Genomic DNA, 21,107 nt, shown 5'->3' with positions numbered 1-21,107 from the left:
TGACCAAAATTATACATAGGCCATCATTTGATTTCCAAATAAACCTGGTTGCTACAGATTTTGTCTGATACGTACCCCCCCCCCCCCCCCCCCAAAAAAAAAACTAAACAAAACCTGTGCATTATTGTTACAGCACTCATAGACCCTGCATATCCAACATGTGTGCCACTGGTACAAAATCAGCGGAAGTGAGACTCAAATATCACAACAATGACCTAATAACATCATAACTTAATTTCATGCTATGCAGACTCCAATCTGTGGTGCAAAAGTCAGTACTGCTAACAATAGCATGTTCCCTTTGCGCTCCAAAATTGGATTTTAAGAGTCCCAATAGAAAATACACCAAGTTCAGCCCCCAAAGTAGGAATTTTGCCTTGGAAAGTTTCAGAGCAGTGGCAACTTCAGCATCCAATATGGCGACCGCACATGTAAATTATAGTGCATGTAGACAAGATTTATTAGTACTTCTTACAGTTTGTTTCTCCTTAAACCAGCAGCACAAATAGTACTGTACAACTGATATCTGCCAATATGCTCCTTTTTGTATTTCAATATATTAAATGGAGAGAAGTGCATTAAAATTAGCTTGTTTTGCTAACAGCAGTTAGCATCTAAATGACTTGTAAATCACACTTGTTTTCTGACTTGCACCTAAACCCTACTGCTACGTCATTTTTGGACTCTAACTTTTAAGACAAATCCAATAAAACATAAATATAAAATCAGTTTCATTAATTTTGTGACATTAAGGTAATTATCTGCCTCAGATTAGAGATTTACTGGTCATTAACTTTCATCTGAAGCAAATATTCCTTTACAATTGAGAGTAAAGAAGATGCATCACAAGTAATCACAGTTACATCAATTTCTATCAAAACAAGGTTTTATTGCATAAACATTTATAGATATACTTTTTTTTTTTAGATTAATCAGATTCAACTTTGCATTTCAATAACCATTCAGTTTGTAACCATTGCTGTTTTCTCTCTCCTTTTCTAAGCAGCATGCCAAGGTTGTATTACATATCTGTGTTTAGTTTCATTTCTGTACAATATACAACTGGTAAAAACATGTTTTGGTAAAAACAAATTTCTAAAACATGAAACTGGTCCTTGTCCTGTTACAGAAGCACGGGTACAATAATGTGAACCTTAAAAGGGTTTCCCTTACACAGTCATGCAATGATGTCAAAATGAAACATTTCTTTAGAGGAACTGCAGGGATAACGGGAGCAATGCTGGTTTCGAATGGACCATGGTGCTGACAGACAAAGGAAAACATTAGCTCCATTGGTCAAATGTCAGTGTGCTGGGAATTTCAAAGACAAATTGACTTACAAGGATAAGTGTAGCATACATTATACAGAAGTTTGTATGACGATTATGTGGCGATGTGGACATTAATTAAACTCTGAAGTGAATAAAATACAGGATGTGTGGGACTCAGTATGTAGAACCATCCTCAGTGAGACCAACAGACTCTTCTAGAAATAATGTGAGACGTAGATTATGATGGTGATGGTGTGACCTTGTATTTGCATATTTATGAAAATGCCCTCTTCTGCTCTGTGATTTGATTTATAGCTGGTAGAAACTATAAAAATGGCTATTACAGTATAAATAGGAAAGTCAATACATAATACATACATAATTACATTTAAACCAACAACAAAGAGTAACTGGGTTCCCTTTCTTAAACGACATGACAACAACATGCACACTGATTTACAGTATTATACAATTTAGGTGTGATACCTGACTTGTTTTAAAAGAAAAAGTCCTTTCGCATCCTGCATTATTATTATTTTTTTTTAGGTTTTCACAAAGCTGTACCATACACCCACGTGGATACACATCAGTTTGATTGAAAGTTCTGCCTTAGTTTTCGTCCACCTTGTCAACAGACCGATAACATAATAAAACAAGAGATTTGTCCAAAGGAAACAATCAGTCCAACGTTGTCTCAAAGGGAGCACCGTGCAGTTAGAGAATCTACAGAGATGAAGCCAGATCTGACATACACTGTGTAAAAAGATACATAGCTATTTTTTTCCTCACTGAGTGCCCTTAAAGGGGTCCTATTATGCTTCCTTTTAAACAAGTTAGGATAAGTCTGTGGGCTATAGTAAACATGTTTATTACATTTTTTGCACAAAATAATTCTTAGATAATGAGATGTCTCCTCCTGGGTTCATCCTATTTTGAACTCCTTTCAGCATGAGCTGTTTTTAGGGCTCTGTCTCTTTTATGCAATTAAGGGGTAGCTGGCCCCTCCCCCAACTCAATGTTTACACTCACTCTTTACACACGTGAAAATGGCTGTAAACAGATGCACAATGGTACAACAAGACATGTTTGACTATGAGTCAGACCCAGAAGCTGAAGAAGTCGAACGTCTTGCACATCCAGCAAGGATTCAGCAATCGGTTTCTAAATGGTAAGTTATCAGGGCTATTATCAGTAGGCTATTGTTAGCATTAGCTTGTCCTAAATGATCAATCATGTTCATGCCAAACAACCATTGTACAGCGCATACAGCTAAAACCAGCTGATTAATTGGGCGGAGCTGCCACTGGGTTGCAAGGTGAGTTTCCAGACATCAATAAAAATGTACTTATTGCCAAAAAAAGACAAGCTGAATGGATTTTTTTTAGTGATTAGATTGTTTCTAGAAGCAGTAGAGAAGTACAAAAATGTGCAAAAAGTGAATTTTGCATATTAGGTCTCTTTAACACAAAGCTCAACGTTTCCTGCTTCTATGGCACAACATTTCTTTTATTTTTCCACAGAAATTTGAAAGCAGAATTTGAAAAAGTTCAGATGATTATCTGATGGTTTTGTAAGACTGATTTATTCATAAGATCTGAGTTAATTGGAGGGACACCCGTGGATATATTTTAACGCAACACATGTGAAATCATGAAAAACCAGAATAAATCAGGAAAGATGAGAGAGAACCTCTGCAAATCTGAGTATGCAATGTTTTTCTTTTCAAATGTTGATTGCTAGTATGTCCTGTCATCTGTTAAATCTAAAATTTAAGTGCTTGGCTACAATGACCAACATTATATTTGTTGTTCAAAACGCAATTCTACCAAATACCAAGGAAACGTCTGTATTCTTCTGAAGTTAAAATTAAAATAAAACTATCATTGTTGTGATATTTAGCAAAGAAAAATAATTTTGGTAAGGCTCGCTGGCCGAAAAACAGGAGGATTTTTGTTTGATTTATTGCCAGATTGTGAGAAAAGTGGTTATGTGTCTTTTTACAATGTATATGTAAATATCTTATTTCAACTCTACATGGTTGTTATGAAGTCAAAGTCAGGAGCAATGAACAGACACAGAGCTAGATTTACACAAGGCTGAACAGCTAAGCGGACATTACATTTAGGATACAATATACATTATAGTTATCACACAAAAAACTGAATGAATGACTCGCCGTGGGCTGGTTATCAGTGCCAGGGAATAGCATAATTTTTCGAAGGTATGGTTTGAAACCCGCTATAATTTCTTGTCATACAGTTCCTGTGGTTTAAAGTCAGGATAATGAAATGCCAGACTGACCAGAATTTCCTCTCACCATATGAAGCATAGCAGCACTGTCCCTTCCCTATCTGGTGCTACATACTGCCTGTCAGCTGGCTGAAATGGGGCTACCACACTTCTCCCTCGCTTACAACAAAGGCCAGTCAGGCTGTTTGCAACAAACACAGAAAGTCTTGGTCTTAAAGCTAAAAGTAGTGCCATACATCACTCTCATTTAGGTAATCAATCATTAAGTAGGAATTAGAGTGACTGTTATATTAAATAAAAAAGTAGACTCTAAAATATATTCGATTCTGTCAGACATTTCTGTTTAAATCTTTTGTGTAAATACCCTGCTACTGTGAAACTACGGAAAGCCCTCTGCTCTTTACCAGGTTATTGTCGCTACGTCCCACATATTCTTTTTATCTGTTTCTGAAAACATAACTTGGAGATGTAATCTGGAGTGGATAGACGATGATATTTCAGAATCACTGGGTCGTTCTTCTCCTTACATTTAATCTTTTGTGACGGTGAGGTGTTCTTGTGTGGTTCTAAACCATCTCAAGGTTTATTTTCAGAGCATTCAGCCGTGAAAGCTTTGTTATAACTGCACAGTTTATTTAAGAGCTAAATCATAAATACACTGTGCTTTGAGTCTCACAGAATATTGCAGTCTTCCCTTCATTCCTGAGGAGTACAGTTTGGGTTTGGAGCTAGTCTTTACAGATACAGAATAAAGTAACCTTTCAACAATGACACAACACATCCCAAGGCTCAGATTAAGCTTTAGTTCTCTCTTTGACCAGGAGAGGGAAACCTTTTCCACAAACCTGACCACATGGCACACGTCTCCTGCTTATCCAGAGTCACTTTGTCAGGTACACCTTGCTAGTTGTGGCTTGGACCTTCTTTTGGCTTCAGAACCGCCTTGATTCTCCATGGCACAAATTCACCAAGCAGTCGGAAACGTTCTGCAGAGATTCTGGTCCAGCTGGTCACAGCATCACGCTGTTGATTCAGATTTATCTGCTTTGCATCCACGATAGGAACCTCCCTTTCCACCAAATCTCAGAGGTGCTCTGTTGCACTGACATCTGGAGGACTGTGGAGGCCGTCGGAGTACAAGTACCTCACTGCCGATGTGAGGAGATTTTTAGCTCCGTCACATGGAGCGTTATTCTGGTGGAGGTGAGTCATGTCGGCTGCTCCCTCATTCAGGGGTCGTCACAGCAAGTCATTACAACTTGCACACAGACTTGGCAGACAACTGGGATTAGAAACCCTGGTCCTCTGTATCAAAAAACATGGACTTAGCCTGCTACAAAGGAGTAGACACTGGTACTAAGGATCTGAAAGTGTGCTAAGAAAATATTCCCCCACACCATTACACCACTATCACCAGCAGCCTCAAACGTCTGACTAAAGGCAGTATGGAGCGATGCTTTCATGCTGTTTACACCGAATTCTGTTCCTAAAATCTAAATATTGTCCTAGACATTGTTATCTGGAGCTTCAGCTTCCTATATGCGTTCAGATTTGATGTTCTGCATTCCTTGGTTTTAACGAGTGCTGAGCAACAACCGCATTTCTATCATCTCCAACCAGTCTGCCCAGTCTCCTCTGACGTCAACATGACATTTTCCTCAACAGAACTGCTGCTCGGTGGATGTTTTCTCTTTTTCGGGTCATTCTCAGTGAAGATGATCAGCAGTGGCTGAAATACTCAGATCAGCCTGTCTGGCAGCAACCATGGCAGGTTTAAAGTCACCAAAATGCAATGAGTTGCTGCCATTTTATTGACTGGATTGCTGTTTGTGTCTAATAAAGTGGCTAGTAGGTGTATATTAAAGCTTGCTAGTTTTTATTCCCTCATACTTTCTGCTGTTGAGAGAAGTATTAGATTACATAGGCTAAATAGCAACATATATACAGTAAAAATCTATTGGGAACAGTAGTTAATTGCAGTATACATACTGGCATGCTGCTAGGGGATTTCTACGGATGAGCAGTCTTACAGTGAAATGCTAAAATGAGGCCCTTTCCCTGCAAACACATACCTTATAATAAGTGAATTCGGTTTGGTCTATTTTTACACCTCAGAGGAAGCCTCTGCAAATTATCTATATACACTTGCCTTTTCCACACCACAGAGATCTTCCATGATCAGCCAGTCGCTACTTAAATGTGATGGAAATCAAGTGATCCCTCGCTGAGATTTGAGTTGTGCTTCCTCTAGATACACATAAAGATCTGACACAGCCGCACAAACAGCAGACTGAGCTGAGGATGCAAATGCTTCACGCCAAATGTGACGCTGATACACGGCTACATGAGATGTGAGGATATTGGTATGCATGTCAATGCTGTGGCCAGTATAGAGTGCTCACATTCACTCAGTTCACGTTCCTTGCACCTTTACTACGATAAATATGCAGCTGTTTGATATATTGTTTGTCTTTTGAAAACCATGGATGGCTCAAAGCACCTGATAAGCATTTCTGGCAATTATAAAATCAAGTTTAAAGGGTGGTTTCGGACTCTAAAACAGCAAAGTAATTCCTGTTTAGTGTCAAAATTTATAGAAAACCATAACTGTTTCGCAGTTAAAGTTCAAGTGACTTCACCTGGTGATATCTTCATTGCAAAACAAGTACACCTCTCCACATTTCATCCACACTGTCAGTTTCCTAAGAACAATTCACATGAAAACAAACACAAAAAGCTCAACTGATTGTTTCGAGAAGTGCTTGGGTTGTGGCTGGTCCAGCTTTGGCCGCGAAGAGAAAATGTGAGGTCATGGCTGTTTCTGTCCCACTCCCCATGCTCACAGTGCAACTGGTTTCACTCCATGCCGTTCCGCAGCATCTGATTGGCCGCGATAAGCATGACGCTGATGATGAAAGCCATGGCGAAGGCGCAGATCAGGCTTTTCCTGACACATGTCTGTCGATTCTTCTTCTTAGGATGAACTGGAAGGTGTGAAAAGAATAAGAGAGGTAAGCATGAGAACATGTTATATTGTACTTCAAAAACAGAACACCACATGAACACTTCAAAACTCCTAAATCCTCTAAATTATTCAAAATAAAGAAGTCAGGGAAAACGTTCAGGGTTATTTAAAATAACAGGGATCTGTTAAAGTCTAAATTTTACTTAACATGTATTTGCATCAATGTATGAACAAAACAGTCATTTGGTAAACACCCGATAGAATGTAACATCATGGGTGAAATTTAGAGAAAAAATAATGAGCAGCTAAACAACTCAGGTCACATAAGCGCATTAAGCTCTTAAGACTCGATAATTTTAGTCTAAACAGGCTTTTTGAAACCTAAAAATGATAAATTTCTCTTCAAACATATATTTTTCTTTCTCCTGACAGCTCTGTAAATGAGGTTGATAACTGATCAAACATATATGTTTGAGGAGAAACTTATCTTTTTCATCCTTTGTCTAAAAGACTAGGTTTGGACTAAAGTTCTCCAGTCTTAAGAGGGTAAAATGATTCCCAGATTAACACATTTTAAAGTTCAGGCCAAATAAAAAACAAAGTGTAAAAATGTGCCTGCCTGTATATGTTATCTGTGTACATCCTGTACCAGTGTCTGTCTCAAAAAAAAAATTCACCACGGTAACATGGTGACAATAAAGATTCTTGATTTATGAAATGAGAATCTAATTAGTTTGGTGGGAGGATTGTAATCTGGGCCTGTTTCACTGCATTACGACCAGAACTGTACTGAGTTACATTTACAGAGTTACAGTTAAATTGAGTCATTTTTGTAAAAGACTATTCTTTACAAGATAGGTTTTACTGCACCATACTTTTTACTTCTGCTTCAGCAATATAATTTTAAAATAAAACTGATCTGCTTTATATGGAAGGAAAGGGATTAAACAGTATATCTGGACACTGGAAGTAATTTATACTGTTCAAACATACATTACCTACTATAAGTATTTATAGATTTGTAATCCTAGATGTTGGGAAAAGTGTTAAAGTAAGTAAAGTGCAAGGTATTTTGTAAAGATTAATTTTTTTTATTTAATAATTTGATAATATCAGAATTTGTACTTATTTTATCTGCTTGATTACACCATTCTGAGAAAGAAAATCTGACTTCGTGTTCAACCAGTTATTGGTACTTGAATACTTGTTTCACTGAATCATTTCAAACTCTCACTTCAATATTTTGGATGACTACTTTTGATTTATGAGAAAAAAAATATTGTTTTGGGGGACAAACATAAATATTATTACCCATTATATTCAGGTTTGGGTTCTGACTTCTTAAGATAAATTGAAAGCTACATCAGCCCGCCACATTTTGCCTTAAGCTGCAGGTTAGCTGATTAAAGGGGACATACCATGCATTTCAGGCCTTTCCTTTTCACATTGAAATCATTCAGTTGTAGTCTATATAAAACGGCACTGCAATGCTTTTGTCTGAAATGCTTGTCAATTTGCCCCCACGTTCGCCCTTTCTAACCCTGTGCTGCGGTGCGTCTGAGAACAACTCATTTTGGTGCTGTTTCTTTAAATCTAAAGGAGGCACTTCCCACCCGCCCCACTCCAGATGGCAGAGCGTTCCACTCCACCCCGATCAGCCATTTTTGTAGTATGCTGGGGGTTGTTGTAAATAACAGCTAATTTCTTGTATGTCCTGCATCCTTCAGCTTGGACTACAAAGTCGCTCAGAGAAATGAAAAAGGTGGATTCACGAGACTGGTAAGCCAGAAGTCCATGTCCTTGTCTAGCAGCTCTGTAGCAAATACTGTGACATAATTGTTCAAAAAACGTTATAGAAAACAGAAAACACGGTTTGCAATGCCTCGCGGTGAAGCGGCAGCTCGGCGTTATCGAAGACCAACCATTATTAATTAAATAAACCAATCTGCAGTAACTCTAAGAGCCTCATATCAGAACATCACGGAGAAATAAATTTCCCGTTCATAAACGCAAACAGGGACACAGCATCAAAGTAAGAACCAATCAATCAAATGAGCCATTTGTAATGTTGTTTGTACTTGAGACTGCAGAGGCTAAGAAGTACATTGCTATTACTATTATCACAATATTAATAAGGACGTTAATTCACGTCAATCAACTGTGCAGACACGTCTGAGCCTCAGGCAGCTTTAGCGTCTGCGTTAATGAACACCAACGTTCATACTGTATTCCCAGCGCTATTCCAGTCTTAGAATCACATGTTTTTTGTGCTTTTTTTTCTTGGACCTTTCTTCATTGTTTCCACACTGTACACAAATGGCTTCATTTACTAACAAATTGATCAAAAACAGAGTAAAAAAAAACAGCAACTCATATGCCAACAGGACGTGGTAATCTTTCATAAAAACCTGGTATGCAACCAGAGGAAGTTACTGACGTATAAATTTAGAAGGTATCAACTAACAAGGCTATATACATTTTAATGTCAAAAAGGCCGCAGGGATGTTTTCCAATCTAAAAAATCTGAGCACACACTTTCAAGAATTTGTGGCACAGGTCTTAATTAATGTTTTCCTTTGCGACAAGCGCAACATGAACACATACCAAACCAAAATGAATCAAAGTGTTTGTATCTTCAAAATCCAATGTATAAAAAAAGGAATACTACTTATGTAATTGTGAATTTATGTGTACTTGTGAAATCCGAGTGTGATTCTACTGTTTCACGGCCAGTTATTAAAGTGTAACATTTCTGCCCAGTGCGTCCCCAGCAGAGAAGAAGCTACAGTAACAAAAAAAAAAGGTTTGTTGTTACGTCACTCCAAACCTATTAATGCTGGAGGCTGTTTTGCTCCACAAAACCCTCTAGGTGACATCTGACCACAGGGATTGTTGAATGAGCCCAAATAACAGTAAAATCGGTGGACTTGGCTTATTGTACTTCATCTAAATGGCAGAAATAATGTTAACACAGGCGTAAAGATGCCTTGTACAGATCTGTCTCCACTTTGTAGATTGGCACTGTATAATCCTAAATCTAAAAACAAACAAGCATAAAGTACAGCAAGTACAGAGAATATGAAACAATATCCTTATTTTAACTGGATTCTACTTAAGCCTTGAGAACATTTATGTAGTCATATTTAAAGTTTTAAAGGATTCACTGATCTAATTTGGGCACAATTGTGCAACCACTAAGTTTATAATACCAGGCATAAAATCTTAAACACATAGTTCTGAGTCAGTCAACTATAATCATGCTGGAAGATTTTAGAGCTGCAGGAGTGATAAATTCATTCCTATGCGTTTTCTGTTGGAACTAGATTAAAATTTTAGGTTTCAGGATTTCTGCCTTGCTCCCCAGGGATGCACCGGTTCTTTGACTGAAACAAATATAGATGTCATAGCAGCTCAGATTTCCCGCTGCCTTGTTTTGCTGCTTATGTCTGTGACCCAGATTATGAGTGCAACGTCTCTGATGTAAAAACCATGGTACATAACAGGCACTCGCTGGTTACAAACTTGTACAGCAGCAAAAACAAAGACAGGCAGATGGAGGAGGAAGTTTTGCCCCCGCTGCTGTTTTGGGCTGAGAGGGCTTTTGTTCTCCAAAGACACAACCTCCCAGAGATTGAAAATGAGGGAGACGAGAAGAGACAGACGTGTTCTCCAACAGGCCGGAGTAAAAAGCCAAAAGTTTCGTCTCTGTCAGGTCCCACGTCTCAGCCTTTTAGAGTCACACACTGCATCAATAAGTCAGAGTCAACGCTCTGATTCGAGGATCTAAGAGGAACTGTGAAAGGTACAGAGGTCCCACTGGATGGGCACAGGATGGGGAAGAAGCCGGTATGAAAGAGGGAAGCTGAGGATGTGGAGTGAGGGTTACATGTTAAATTTTCTTCTTTTCAAAATTCCTTCTTCCTATGACTCTGAGGTACCGCCATTCCTTACTAGACGAAACTTTGTTCGTGAAGCCAGGAGTCCCAATTTCTTCTTTACTCTTTCATCTTCCCCTTAATTCAACCCATCCATCCATCCATCCATTTTCCAAACCGCTTTATCCCTCATGGGGTCGCGGGGGTTGCTGGTGCCTATCTCCAGCGTTCACCGGGCGAGAGGCGGGGTTCTTAATTCAACCCATCACCACTGATTCCTCAAACCTGCTCTCCTCTGAAGGCCACCTATTGAATTTTATTCAGTTTCCCCCTATGATTTGATGAAAGGTCATAGCATGAGCACAATTTGGAATTATTTAACTATGCCAATTTATGTAGGTTGGATTTTTTTGAATTTTATAAATAATTTCAGTAAAACAACTCAAAGATGTCTTCCTTCCTTTGGATAATCTGATTGATAACACAAGGCCTCAACATCCTGGCCTACCTCTACCTTTAGGATTACCTTGGGCTCTCTCCAATGTAAGCTCAGAATTATTTATCCAATCAGGACCAGTCTGGGTTTCGGATAAACTTGCTGGATATAGAGTATTTTTTGATTTATGAAGTGTAAGCGAACCAAAATGTAGGGCGTTAGTTGGCTAATAATGGCCAACATTGGTTCTTAGCAGATAAAACGACCACAACTGATGTTGATCTGATGATTAATAAGTTATTCTATATAAATAAGGAGTCACTGTAGAAGTTGGAGAACAAAACCGCCTTGGATAATAAAAAGAAATCCAGAGCCAAGAACAAAGGCCCTCATTTACTTCCTAAATAAATAATATATAGCTAAATTGTCGTTTTAAATGATTTGTCTAACTTTTTATGTCTTCATCATTTTGTTCGGTCAAACATATTTGTGATCACACTAGTTATGTGGGAAATTTAAACTTGATGTAATGCAAACATTAACAAGTTCATAAATTTCCATAATGCATAAAAATGTGATAAAAACAAAGATAAAATGATAAAAAAATGTAATGCATTGAAACTGGATTTTAGCATACACTATAAAAAGACAAATAAGTGTCTTTCTTACTGTCTGACAAATAAACAAAACTAAACTTTTCCTGTTTAAGGTTAGTTAGGATCCCTGAAAACTATTTCTGTGTGTTAAATGCCAAAAATAATGACAGAAAGAAAATTTCTTAAAGAGATATTTTTCATTACTTTCCTCAAATATACATGTTTATAGGCACTAAGACTACACCTTTGAACATGTTGGAGAAGCTCATCATGTGAACATGTGATGTAAGCCTCTAATTGGCTCATTCACATAATCAGAGGGAACTGGAGGCGTTTCTATAATCTGTTCAAACAATTATAAGTTCTCTCAGGGGGAATGAGCCAAAATTAAAACAAACTAGTCTTAGCAGCCTGTGGAACGATATGATTTTTGACCCAAGTTATACAATCTAAAAGAGAAATCTACCAAAATGACAAGAAACTGTATGTAAACCTCTGGTTTCTAAACCTTAAAATAAATATTGCTATGTGATTATTCTCGCATTCAGCAAAGAAAAAATATTTTGGTAATCATGGCTGACCTAAAAAAGGAAACGTTTCACCTGATTTAGCCTGGAAATACGATTATGTGTCTTTTTAGTCTATGTAATTATCTGTTTTCACCTGTAAATATAAAAAATAGAAAAGATTTGCAGAACGAATTAATTAGTTTTTCCCACGTATTGCTTCATCTACATCAGTATAAATGTAGACATATATTATTAAATAATTCAATCTAATAGTTATTTATGGCACAGAAACCAGTAGATTATTTTAGTTTTTATTTAAATCTTTATTTTTCTTGTCTCTGTTGTTTTCTTGAAGACAATTAATTAGACGGCTGTCTTCAGATTAGCCTTCCTGCTCACATTTCACCAAAAACCCTTATTCAATTTTGTCCATGTCTCCCTTCCCAGATACCCTTTTGTGAACTTCGGCTTACAGTTTTATGTATATTTATACTTTTAGAAAATGATCTGCACGTTTTAAAATTTACTTTTTTTTACCCTATTGATTTGTTCTTTTGTTAAAAGCCTTCTTATTCATTCAACTAGCGGAGGAGCGACTGAACTGTATTTGATTTTGCTATTAAATCAGTAGCCAGTACTAGACCTAATTTAAGGAATAACTTTATGTGTGAATGTTGTATTTTTCATATAAGCAACAACATTTATCCTTTGGTGTTTTTTAAATGAATACAAAGTATCTATACAGTAGAACTTAGACTTAGACTCAAACTTTATTTATCCCTTGGGATTGCTCCTTCAGGGAAATTCTGGTTCTAGTAGTTTATACAGAGTACAAAGGGCAGAATTAGAGCCATTAAAGATAAAGAGTACAACAGACAGTAAAATACTAATATAAAAAGAGTGTATACGTGTGTGTATTTATTCCAATTCATTAGATTAAGCTCTGATAGGTCTGTGGTCTCTCTTAGCGGATCAGGAGTGATAATTAGGAAATCTGGATATAAGTAATACCACATCCTTTTTTAGTCGTTTATTTTTTTTCCTTTTCCTTTTTAAGAAACCTCTTACTATACCACTATTGTCAGACAAGTGAGAGTTCAATTTTCTGATCGTCCAATTAGTAAAAGAGAAAAACAATTTTAACATATCTTCTGATCCATTGACTTTGTAAAATAACAACAGAGCTCACAGAGAACCAACATTTGCCATGAAAAACTTTCCTAGTCCTCATTAGTGGACCAAAGCTTTCTCCGAGAACAGCCTCCTCACCTCCTTCGTACTCAGGGCAGTTCCCTGAGGTTTCGTTGAGGCTCTCCTCCTCGGTGATGATGATGTTCTCTATGTCCTTCATCGTCAGGTGGTCCCGGAAGGCGTGAAACAGCACCTGCTTGAGCTCATCCAGAGACAGCTGCTGCATGTCAAACTGCAGGGGCACAAAGTGATCAATGCAGAGAAACAGAAACATCAGCAAACTTAGCAGGTGGTCTGGAGGTAGAAGCTGGAGGAAAGGCTTTATCATGTAAAGCGATACTGTCGCTACTTTTAGCCTTTTGATCGTTTTTGATAAATATATCCAAATATACAAACCAACTCATAGCTATATTAAGTAATTAAAAAAAAAGGTGACAGGTTTGCATCGCTGCTGCTGGTTGTTCGTAGCTGTTCAAGATATAAATGACTTATGAGGCTGTCACCAGCTCCTCACTTAATGACAGACTCTTTGCCTGTTTTCACCTGCTTCCCGCAATTCTCAGCAGAATCCACTAATATCCTCAGATACGTGTGCTATAGCAGCACCCCGAAGCCCACTAGCGTGTCTGGAATATTTACATCCCTGGCATCCTGGAATACGATCAGCCGCATGGTTTAGCACAACAGATGGCCACACTGAGGCAGGCATGGTGGCAAACGAGCCGAAAGAGGGAGGCTGAGAAAAGCAAAGTATGAGGAAGTTCAAGAAAAGCCAGATGAATGAAGTAGTGAGAGACAGATGGAGAAAACAGAACTGGCAGACAATAGTGGTAGGGACGGAGAAGAGTTGTAACAGGATAAGATGCTCATTTTAGCAAGGGAATTATGAGTTTTGGTCATCTTTAACTGTCAAAAAGGCTCGGAGAATCAATGAAAAATGATAGATCCTTTTAGGAAAGCTAATCTTAAAGTTTCTTCCTTTGTTCTAAAAGGTTATACTTGGTCTTTGTCACAAAAAAACCCAAAAAACATATTACTAGCAGAATGGACATTTTACAAAATTGGGGAGGGGATTTGTTCCCAAATCCTACCACTGGCATTTAAATGAAAGCAGAAAGGACTACATATTCAGAGTGCAAATACATAATAGAGAGGATTGTGAGAGCATGTCTGTGAATGAGGAACGCATTGTGAAGTGCTTCGTGGAACCCTAGACTAGATTAAAAAAGGATTATATAAGTGCAGAACATTTATCTTGCTATTTAATTCCTTCCTGTTGAATAATTCATATCTTTGGAAATGTATATTATTTATCACGCTGGGTGTTTTTGTTGGCAACAGATTGAACATTTAAGAATAGGCTCAGTGACCAAACTTAGGTATTAAACTGTTGTTTTCTGAAATAGTTTTAGCAAATGTATTGGTGCTGTAATGCCACATGTCCCCGCAGCATAAAAAGCAACCAGGAGACCATTTTAAAGATATTTATATGTTAATAAAAAATTTCGATCATGAGGTATCTGTACGCATCACTGTCTGTGATAAAGTATTTTAATTTACAGTTGGTGTTGTTGAGTGATTTGCAGTGTTATTATGGAAACATGCATTTGCAGGCACTGTATACTCCCACGCAAACACAGAAATGGGAACGACAGCAAACACAAGCACTACTGCTATCAGTATCAAACCTGGAACACATCCCTAACAAACAGCCATTTCAGCGCAGACCGGTGTTCCATCTGAGCCTCTTTCCCCCTTTCTTAAATAACTGGAGCTATCGCAAGCAGGCGCTAGAGTAGCTACAGCAAAGGTAAGCAATTTAAAAGAAGGTATTGATATGAGCCATGTATAGCTGAAACAACTGCTTCCTTCTATTGTATCTGAAACTTTAAAATAAGCAAACGTCACGAGTGAAAAAGTGCGAGAGGCTACCCAGCGAACAAAATCTATATTTAAAATCATTACAATAGAGTTAAGTGTTACAGTTAAGCTAAAGTACAGCTTTGGAAAGGTTTACAAAAATAACATTTTACAACGTGATCAGAGCCCTCTTATGATTAAACCACACAGAATAGTTGCTTTATAATTAACAAAAAGAAACAATGCACAGTGAGTAAATGATCCACCTTATTTTTTAAAGACAACTTCTACTCGGTGGGAGACATTTATTCAGTTTTACTGGGTAGTTTTGTCTGTGAAAAGAGAAAACGGTTTAAAAGGTAAAAGAAACTAGCAAAATAAAACCAGCATGGCACTCTCTCTGTCAGGAATATATTCTTAATGACTGTCAAATAAGACAAATCTCGCTTGCTGTTCTAATGGGGTGATCAGCACCTTGTGACGACTCTTTTTCTCGAGGATTCTGCAAGATTTTTTGTGGCTAACCTAAAGGACAATTAAGCTTTTAATGCAAGTAACCTGGGGGAGGACAGAACCAATGTTGGAGGATATAAGGTGACTATCCTTTGGTTTAGAGGATGACTGAGGGGGCAGAACCCTGGAGCCAAGACAGTAAACATCTATGTCCAGACAACCGTAGATACTCTCCCTGTTCTATAGCAGGGGTTTTAGATTGAACTTTCAATTCCTAATATTTTGTTTCACCTCAAGTTAAAATTCAGAAATCCAGGCCCAAAACCTCTTCTTTTAAACTCGCGAGAGATCAGTAAACTTTTGATTAAAGTAAAAGTTTAATCCGATAACGTTTTTAATTGCTCAATTTGTCATCCCTCTGCGGAGCAGCAATACTCTGGAGAATTGCCGTCATTTTATTTCATTTATATTTGTTTCTTTTTACTTGATTAAGTTATTAGCAGGGAGACATTGTCTTGATTAATGATCAAATTAATTCTGATTACCAGTTCTCATAATTTTTCTCTTTTATCCCTTAATTGAAATCTAATCAATTTTGATTTATGCTGAATGGATATGAATCTGAGAAATACAGAGAGATCTCCTTGCTTTTCTAAAGGGGTGATAGAATTTGTTTAATGGAAAAAATGATCCTTCAGACTGATTTTTGGCTAATTAACATATTTATTTATATACAGACGGCAATAAAGTTTAATGTAGCTTATCACTGCTGCAGAACAGTCTTTAAAGCAGGTTTTCTTGTGTGTCCAGAAGTTGATCACTCCGATAGACGTCTCTCAGGATAGCATGTTTGTCTGCACAGCCTCGCTAAAGAAGATATTTTACAAGATACGAGAAGGGATGAGCACAAACGGTGCCCTGAGGGCATAAAACTGGGAGTGGCATGAACATTTAGACGGGCTGCTGAATATCTACTGTCCTTCTTGTCAGTACAGTCCCGGCCTTCCTTAAATGCAAGCAATGAAATGGAGGAACAAGTCTTTGAACGTCAGCCTTCAGATGACACGACAGCTGGAGGCAGAGAGAAAACATACAATGTTCCTGTCGGTCTGCATCTGAGTGGAGACCCACTACCTGTTACTAACCAGAAGTGTTTTTTTTTTCTTTCCTCCTGTACTGTCTCTGAAGGACACAGACAAACACAGAATGATGAACAGGCCGAACAACAACAACAAAAAAAAGAGTTTCTGGTCTTTGTCTTCGAATGATTTCTAGTAATATGTGACGTGTGTGTGTGTGTGTGTTTGTGTGCGTGTGCATGCTTGTGATCGAGTGGTTATCCGGAGCACAGCAGGGGACCGCGAGCAGGGACCTGGCGACACACAGAAGGAGCCAAGACACATCAATCAGAAGAACAGGTGCTAACACGGCGTCCTTCCTGTCTAATCCTCCCGGCCTTCAAACAGCACAGGCTTGTTTCGACGGCCCCTCCACCTGCTTTGTCTTCTGACCCTTCTCCAGAAAGTCACCAAGACTCACTGGCTACACTCGCTTTTTCATTTACTTTTCCCTTACCGGCAGATCCAGAGATGTTCGAGTTCGAATAAAGTTTATGTTGTGTAAAAATCTCAATTTTGACACATCTCCTCAGCACAACGCAGCGGTCTGAAAATAAACCGTTGTGTTTATTTCCAGGACTCGGATGCCACGTGGAAACATTTCCACATAAAGTGCCGCACTGCAGATCAAAGCATCCACCAAACGGCTGATATTATATAACAATGTTTTTTTTCCCCCCAATTCATTAGAAAGAGCATTACAGATTGCTTCAACAGATAGATATTCATTTCACTCCATCACCCAAGCTTGTTTTTTTTTTTTTTACTTATTGTCTCAGTGTGTCTGACATTTGCATACATTCATCAGCATGGATGTCATGTTATTTTTGGACTTTCAATGATTTATTTAAATCATTCTTTTTCCACCGCTGAATGATGATGCAACAAACAACTTCAAGCAGAAATGGATGCACAAGTTTGAATTTATCGTGAATTTTTGTCAACTCTGATTAAGTCAAACTTATACATATGGACTGAACTCTATCTATCTATCTATCTATCTATCTATCTATCTATCTATCTATCTATCTATCTATCTATCTATCTATCTATCTATCTATCTATCTATCTATCTATCTATCTATCTATCTATCTATCTATCTATATATATATATATATATATATATATATATACTATAAATCAGAATATGAATTGCTAAGAGGCTTGCTGTCAGATTAAAAGGAGCTTTTGAACAAAGCATTTGAGTTAGATGCCTGAACTAAAATTTGATGAAATGTTCCTTAGAAAGCTGTGAAAAGCAGACAAAAGAACAAAAAGCAAAACTTTTTGTTGCAATCAACATGTTTCTGTCGGATTTGTTTTTTCACATTTTCTGTTGTCAGAAATAATTGGATTCTTTCAAACTGATTGGTTTACTACACATATCCAAGTTTTAGGAACTGAACAAACATTTTCACTAGGCTCTTCATTTCAGATTAACAGAACATGCAGGTATTTCTTTGTCTTCCTTATTCGACCCAATATGTTTAATGTACCTATACCACAGGTAGTGAATCAGACCCTCAGCATGGGGATACATAGTTTTTAAACTTCATCTCTAAACATACTTCTTCTGTTTGTAGGCAAATTGCTTAAATTGGTCAAATGTTCTCCAGAAGACATCTGGCTTGTTTACATGGACAGCTTGGAATTTTGCTCACGCTTAAAGGTGTTGATTTTGAAATAGATTCCTCTTACTCAGTCCGGTGTTTAACCTGCTGTAGCATGGAATGTGACACTAGTGTTGCAGTAGGGTCCAGTATCTGTACATCTCAGAGTGCATGCATAATTTTAATCTTGTTTTACTTTTCTCCAAGAAGATTCAAATGCACTGCAAAAACGGATCTAAAAATAAGTAAAATGTTCTTAAAGTTAATGTATTTATCATTGATTTAAGCAGGTAAATAAGATTATCTGCCAACAAAATGAGTATTTTGACCCATAAAATAAGATATCCTGCACTTGAAATAAGATGATGGAGATGAGTTGTTCCTATTTTAAGTGCAAAAATCTCATTCCATTGGCAAATCATCTTATTTACCTGCTCAAATCATGGACAAATACACTAATTTTAAGAACATTTTACTTATTTCTTGTTCCGTTTTTGCAGTGATGCGTGCAACCAATTCTATTAAAAGTTGTACAACGCTTTTACACTGGAAATAGACAACCCCAATTTTATACAACATTAACATCAGACCGTCCAGTTAAATCATCAATGAAGAAGCTGAAGAACTTTGAAATTTAACATAACGTTGTTTTGACTTTGAAAAGGTTTTCTAAATTCAGTTGTGTTTGTAAGGTGCCAACTGAAAACAGAAATCCATCTCAGAACACACCACATAAAGACAACTCAGCCATTTAATTTATTGGCCCAAGCAACTTTAATCAATAGCCTGGCTGTCTCGGAAGGCGTTCGCCCATCCTGAACCAGATTTGACAAACTGCCAACCAGAATCAGCTCTGAACAGTCACGATTGGAGGACAGGACTTCTAGGGATGTACTGAGATGTTTTGCACCGAGCTTCCATGAATCAGGCTTGCTTCACAAAGGCTTGGGATCAGGGAAGTTTAGAGAAGGGAACAGTTCTTTGGGCTCTTTTTAATGCTTCTCAAAAATAAAATAAAAAATCAGGGATAATGGGTGAAAGGATGATACATAGGAAGGGATGCAATGCATCAATGCAATTATAGACGTTAATATTATTGCTGTACAGAAAAAAAACTGTATATTCTCAATTTCTGATTGGATACCTTAGACACTAAAGACCAGTGGCCGTTTTGGGTATGACCAGCATGAGCAATGGCCTGGGGTGCATTAGAAGGGGAGGGTGCATGGACAGCAATTAAAATAAGGCTCCCTGAATTGGTTTAGTATTTCATTTTTACACAGACAGTCATTGAAGAGATGTGTTTGGTTCTGATGTGGTTACAAGCTGAGGTTTGCATGTGATGTGTCCTTTTAAAATATTGTCTCACTGTTTGTATCTCTTTTTTATTAACCTGAAATAGTTGTGAACTAATGTTCGAGCAGACATTTTAGTTTTACTGTAGTTCATGGTCCAGATCTGCTCTTGTTGTATGTTGAGGATGTGGTTTTCTTAGACTGAAGCCATAATCTAACCCAAAGTGATCAGAGCAGGCTCTGTGACCGAGGCACTTTGCAGCTTCAGGACGGGTGCTTTTATCAGGTCACTGGCCTGAGTCTGACATCCGAGACCACAAAAAATTATTGAAAAGAGAAAGGTGGACTCTGTTAACCACGATTCATCATCTGAAACCATGATTAATTAATTTTGAATGTTGACTGTGTAAACTCTGACGGTGAATTTCTCCTTTTTGTTTGATGGAATGATTATAACCTTGGACTGGAAGAAACAGCTCTCGAACATATTTTATTCACTAAAACTCAAACCTAAATGAACAGCTACAAATAAAATGAAGGTGGAAATGTTTACAACTTTGGAGAGGGATATGTATGTCAAAACCGATTGACCCCATGTCACATAATAACAAAAATGGCCACAAATGACTCAGAACATACTCCGTTTTCACAACTGTTGTTGTGGCTCATACATGCACCACTGTCTCTTCTCTGCTCCCAGTCTCTCTCTCTGATAATCCTCATGGTATTCCACATTCATCGGACTGAAGTGCTCATATTGGTTATTTTCATCCAAGCTAACAATTATCCTAGCCTGTTGACCTCTCGGTTGCATTCGCCTCACTACACTGCCCCCACCTGATGACCTTAGTCAAGTAGTCAGCTATTTTTGGTGTCATGTTTCTGTTCTTTTTCTCATCCAGGGCACTAAGCATTAAAAATCTTACTATATGGGCAATAGCCCACTGAAAATATATATATATATATATATATATATATATATAAAAAAACAAGTACAGAGAGAGATAAAACGTTGCCTTTTCAATGCAACACAATCTTGAGTGTATTTCTAAGATAATAAAATGCAACAATATCTATTTATTTCCACTGAATATATATATTTAAACAAATATATTATATTAAGTGTATTTCTAAGATAATAAATGCAACAGTATCTATTTATTTCCACTGAATATACATTTAAAAAAAAGCAAGTACAGTGAGAGATACACCATTACCTTTTCAATGCAACACAATCTTGGGTGTATTTCTAAGATAATAAAATGCAACAATATCTATTTATTTCTAGTGGCCCTCCAAGGTATGCCCGCCCAATAATTCAGATAATTCTGGCCAGCGCTGAACAAAACAAACCGATTCCCCAAAGAACCGCATCATCTGAACACGCTGAACTGAGTCATTATGGCTCAGCGTGCTGCATCCATCATGGTGAGCCTCTTCCATCTATCCCTTTTTTAACACAATGACTCCCCTGTCTCCCTCTGAGCTCTGTGAAATATAAACAGACATTTGCAAAATGCTGCTCTCACGATCCTCAGAGACACACTTCCTCCTACCATTTCATCCCCTCTCCCGCCTCCTCGCCGCTAATATATTCTTTTGCTTTGTGCTTTCATTTTTACGCTTCCTCCATCTTTTCCCGCTCTTCTCTACTTTTTCTGTCCCCTGCTTCCTGTT

General features: G+C 37.7%; 1 protein-coding gene across 1 annotated transcript in view; it reads right to left on the bottom strand.

Annotated features, from left to right (window-relative positions):
• Positions 1–864: 864 nt before the first annotated feature.
• caln2 (calneuron 2) overlaps positions 865–21,107 on the bottom strand; it is a 53,234-nt gene continuing 32,991 nt past the window's right edge. Inside the window, exons 5-6 of the mRNA XM_012852810.3 lie at positions 13,172–13,325; positions 865–6,505 (exon numbers count right to left, since the gene is read on the bottom strand). Coding sequence (XP_012708264.1) covers positions 6,378–6,505; positions 13,172–13,325 — 282 coding nt within the window. The 3' untranslated portion in view covers positions 865–6,377. The remainder of the gene's footprint in view (positions 6,506–13,171; positions 13,326–21,107) is intronic.

The sequence above is a fragment of the Fundulus heteroclitus genome, chromosome 11, assembly GCF_011125445.2.
Source record: "Fundulus heteroclitus isolate FHET01 chromosome 11, MU-UCD_Fhet_4.1, whole genome shotgun sequence".
NCBI classification, from domain to species: Eukaryota; Metazoa; Chordata; class Actinopteri; order Cyprinodontiformes; family Fundulidae; genus Fundulus; species Fundulus heteroclitus.
Note: the sequence above shows the minus strand (reverse complement) of the source record. Positions and strands in the feature narration are given on the sequence as shown.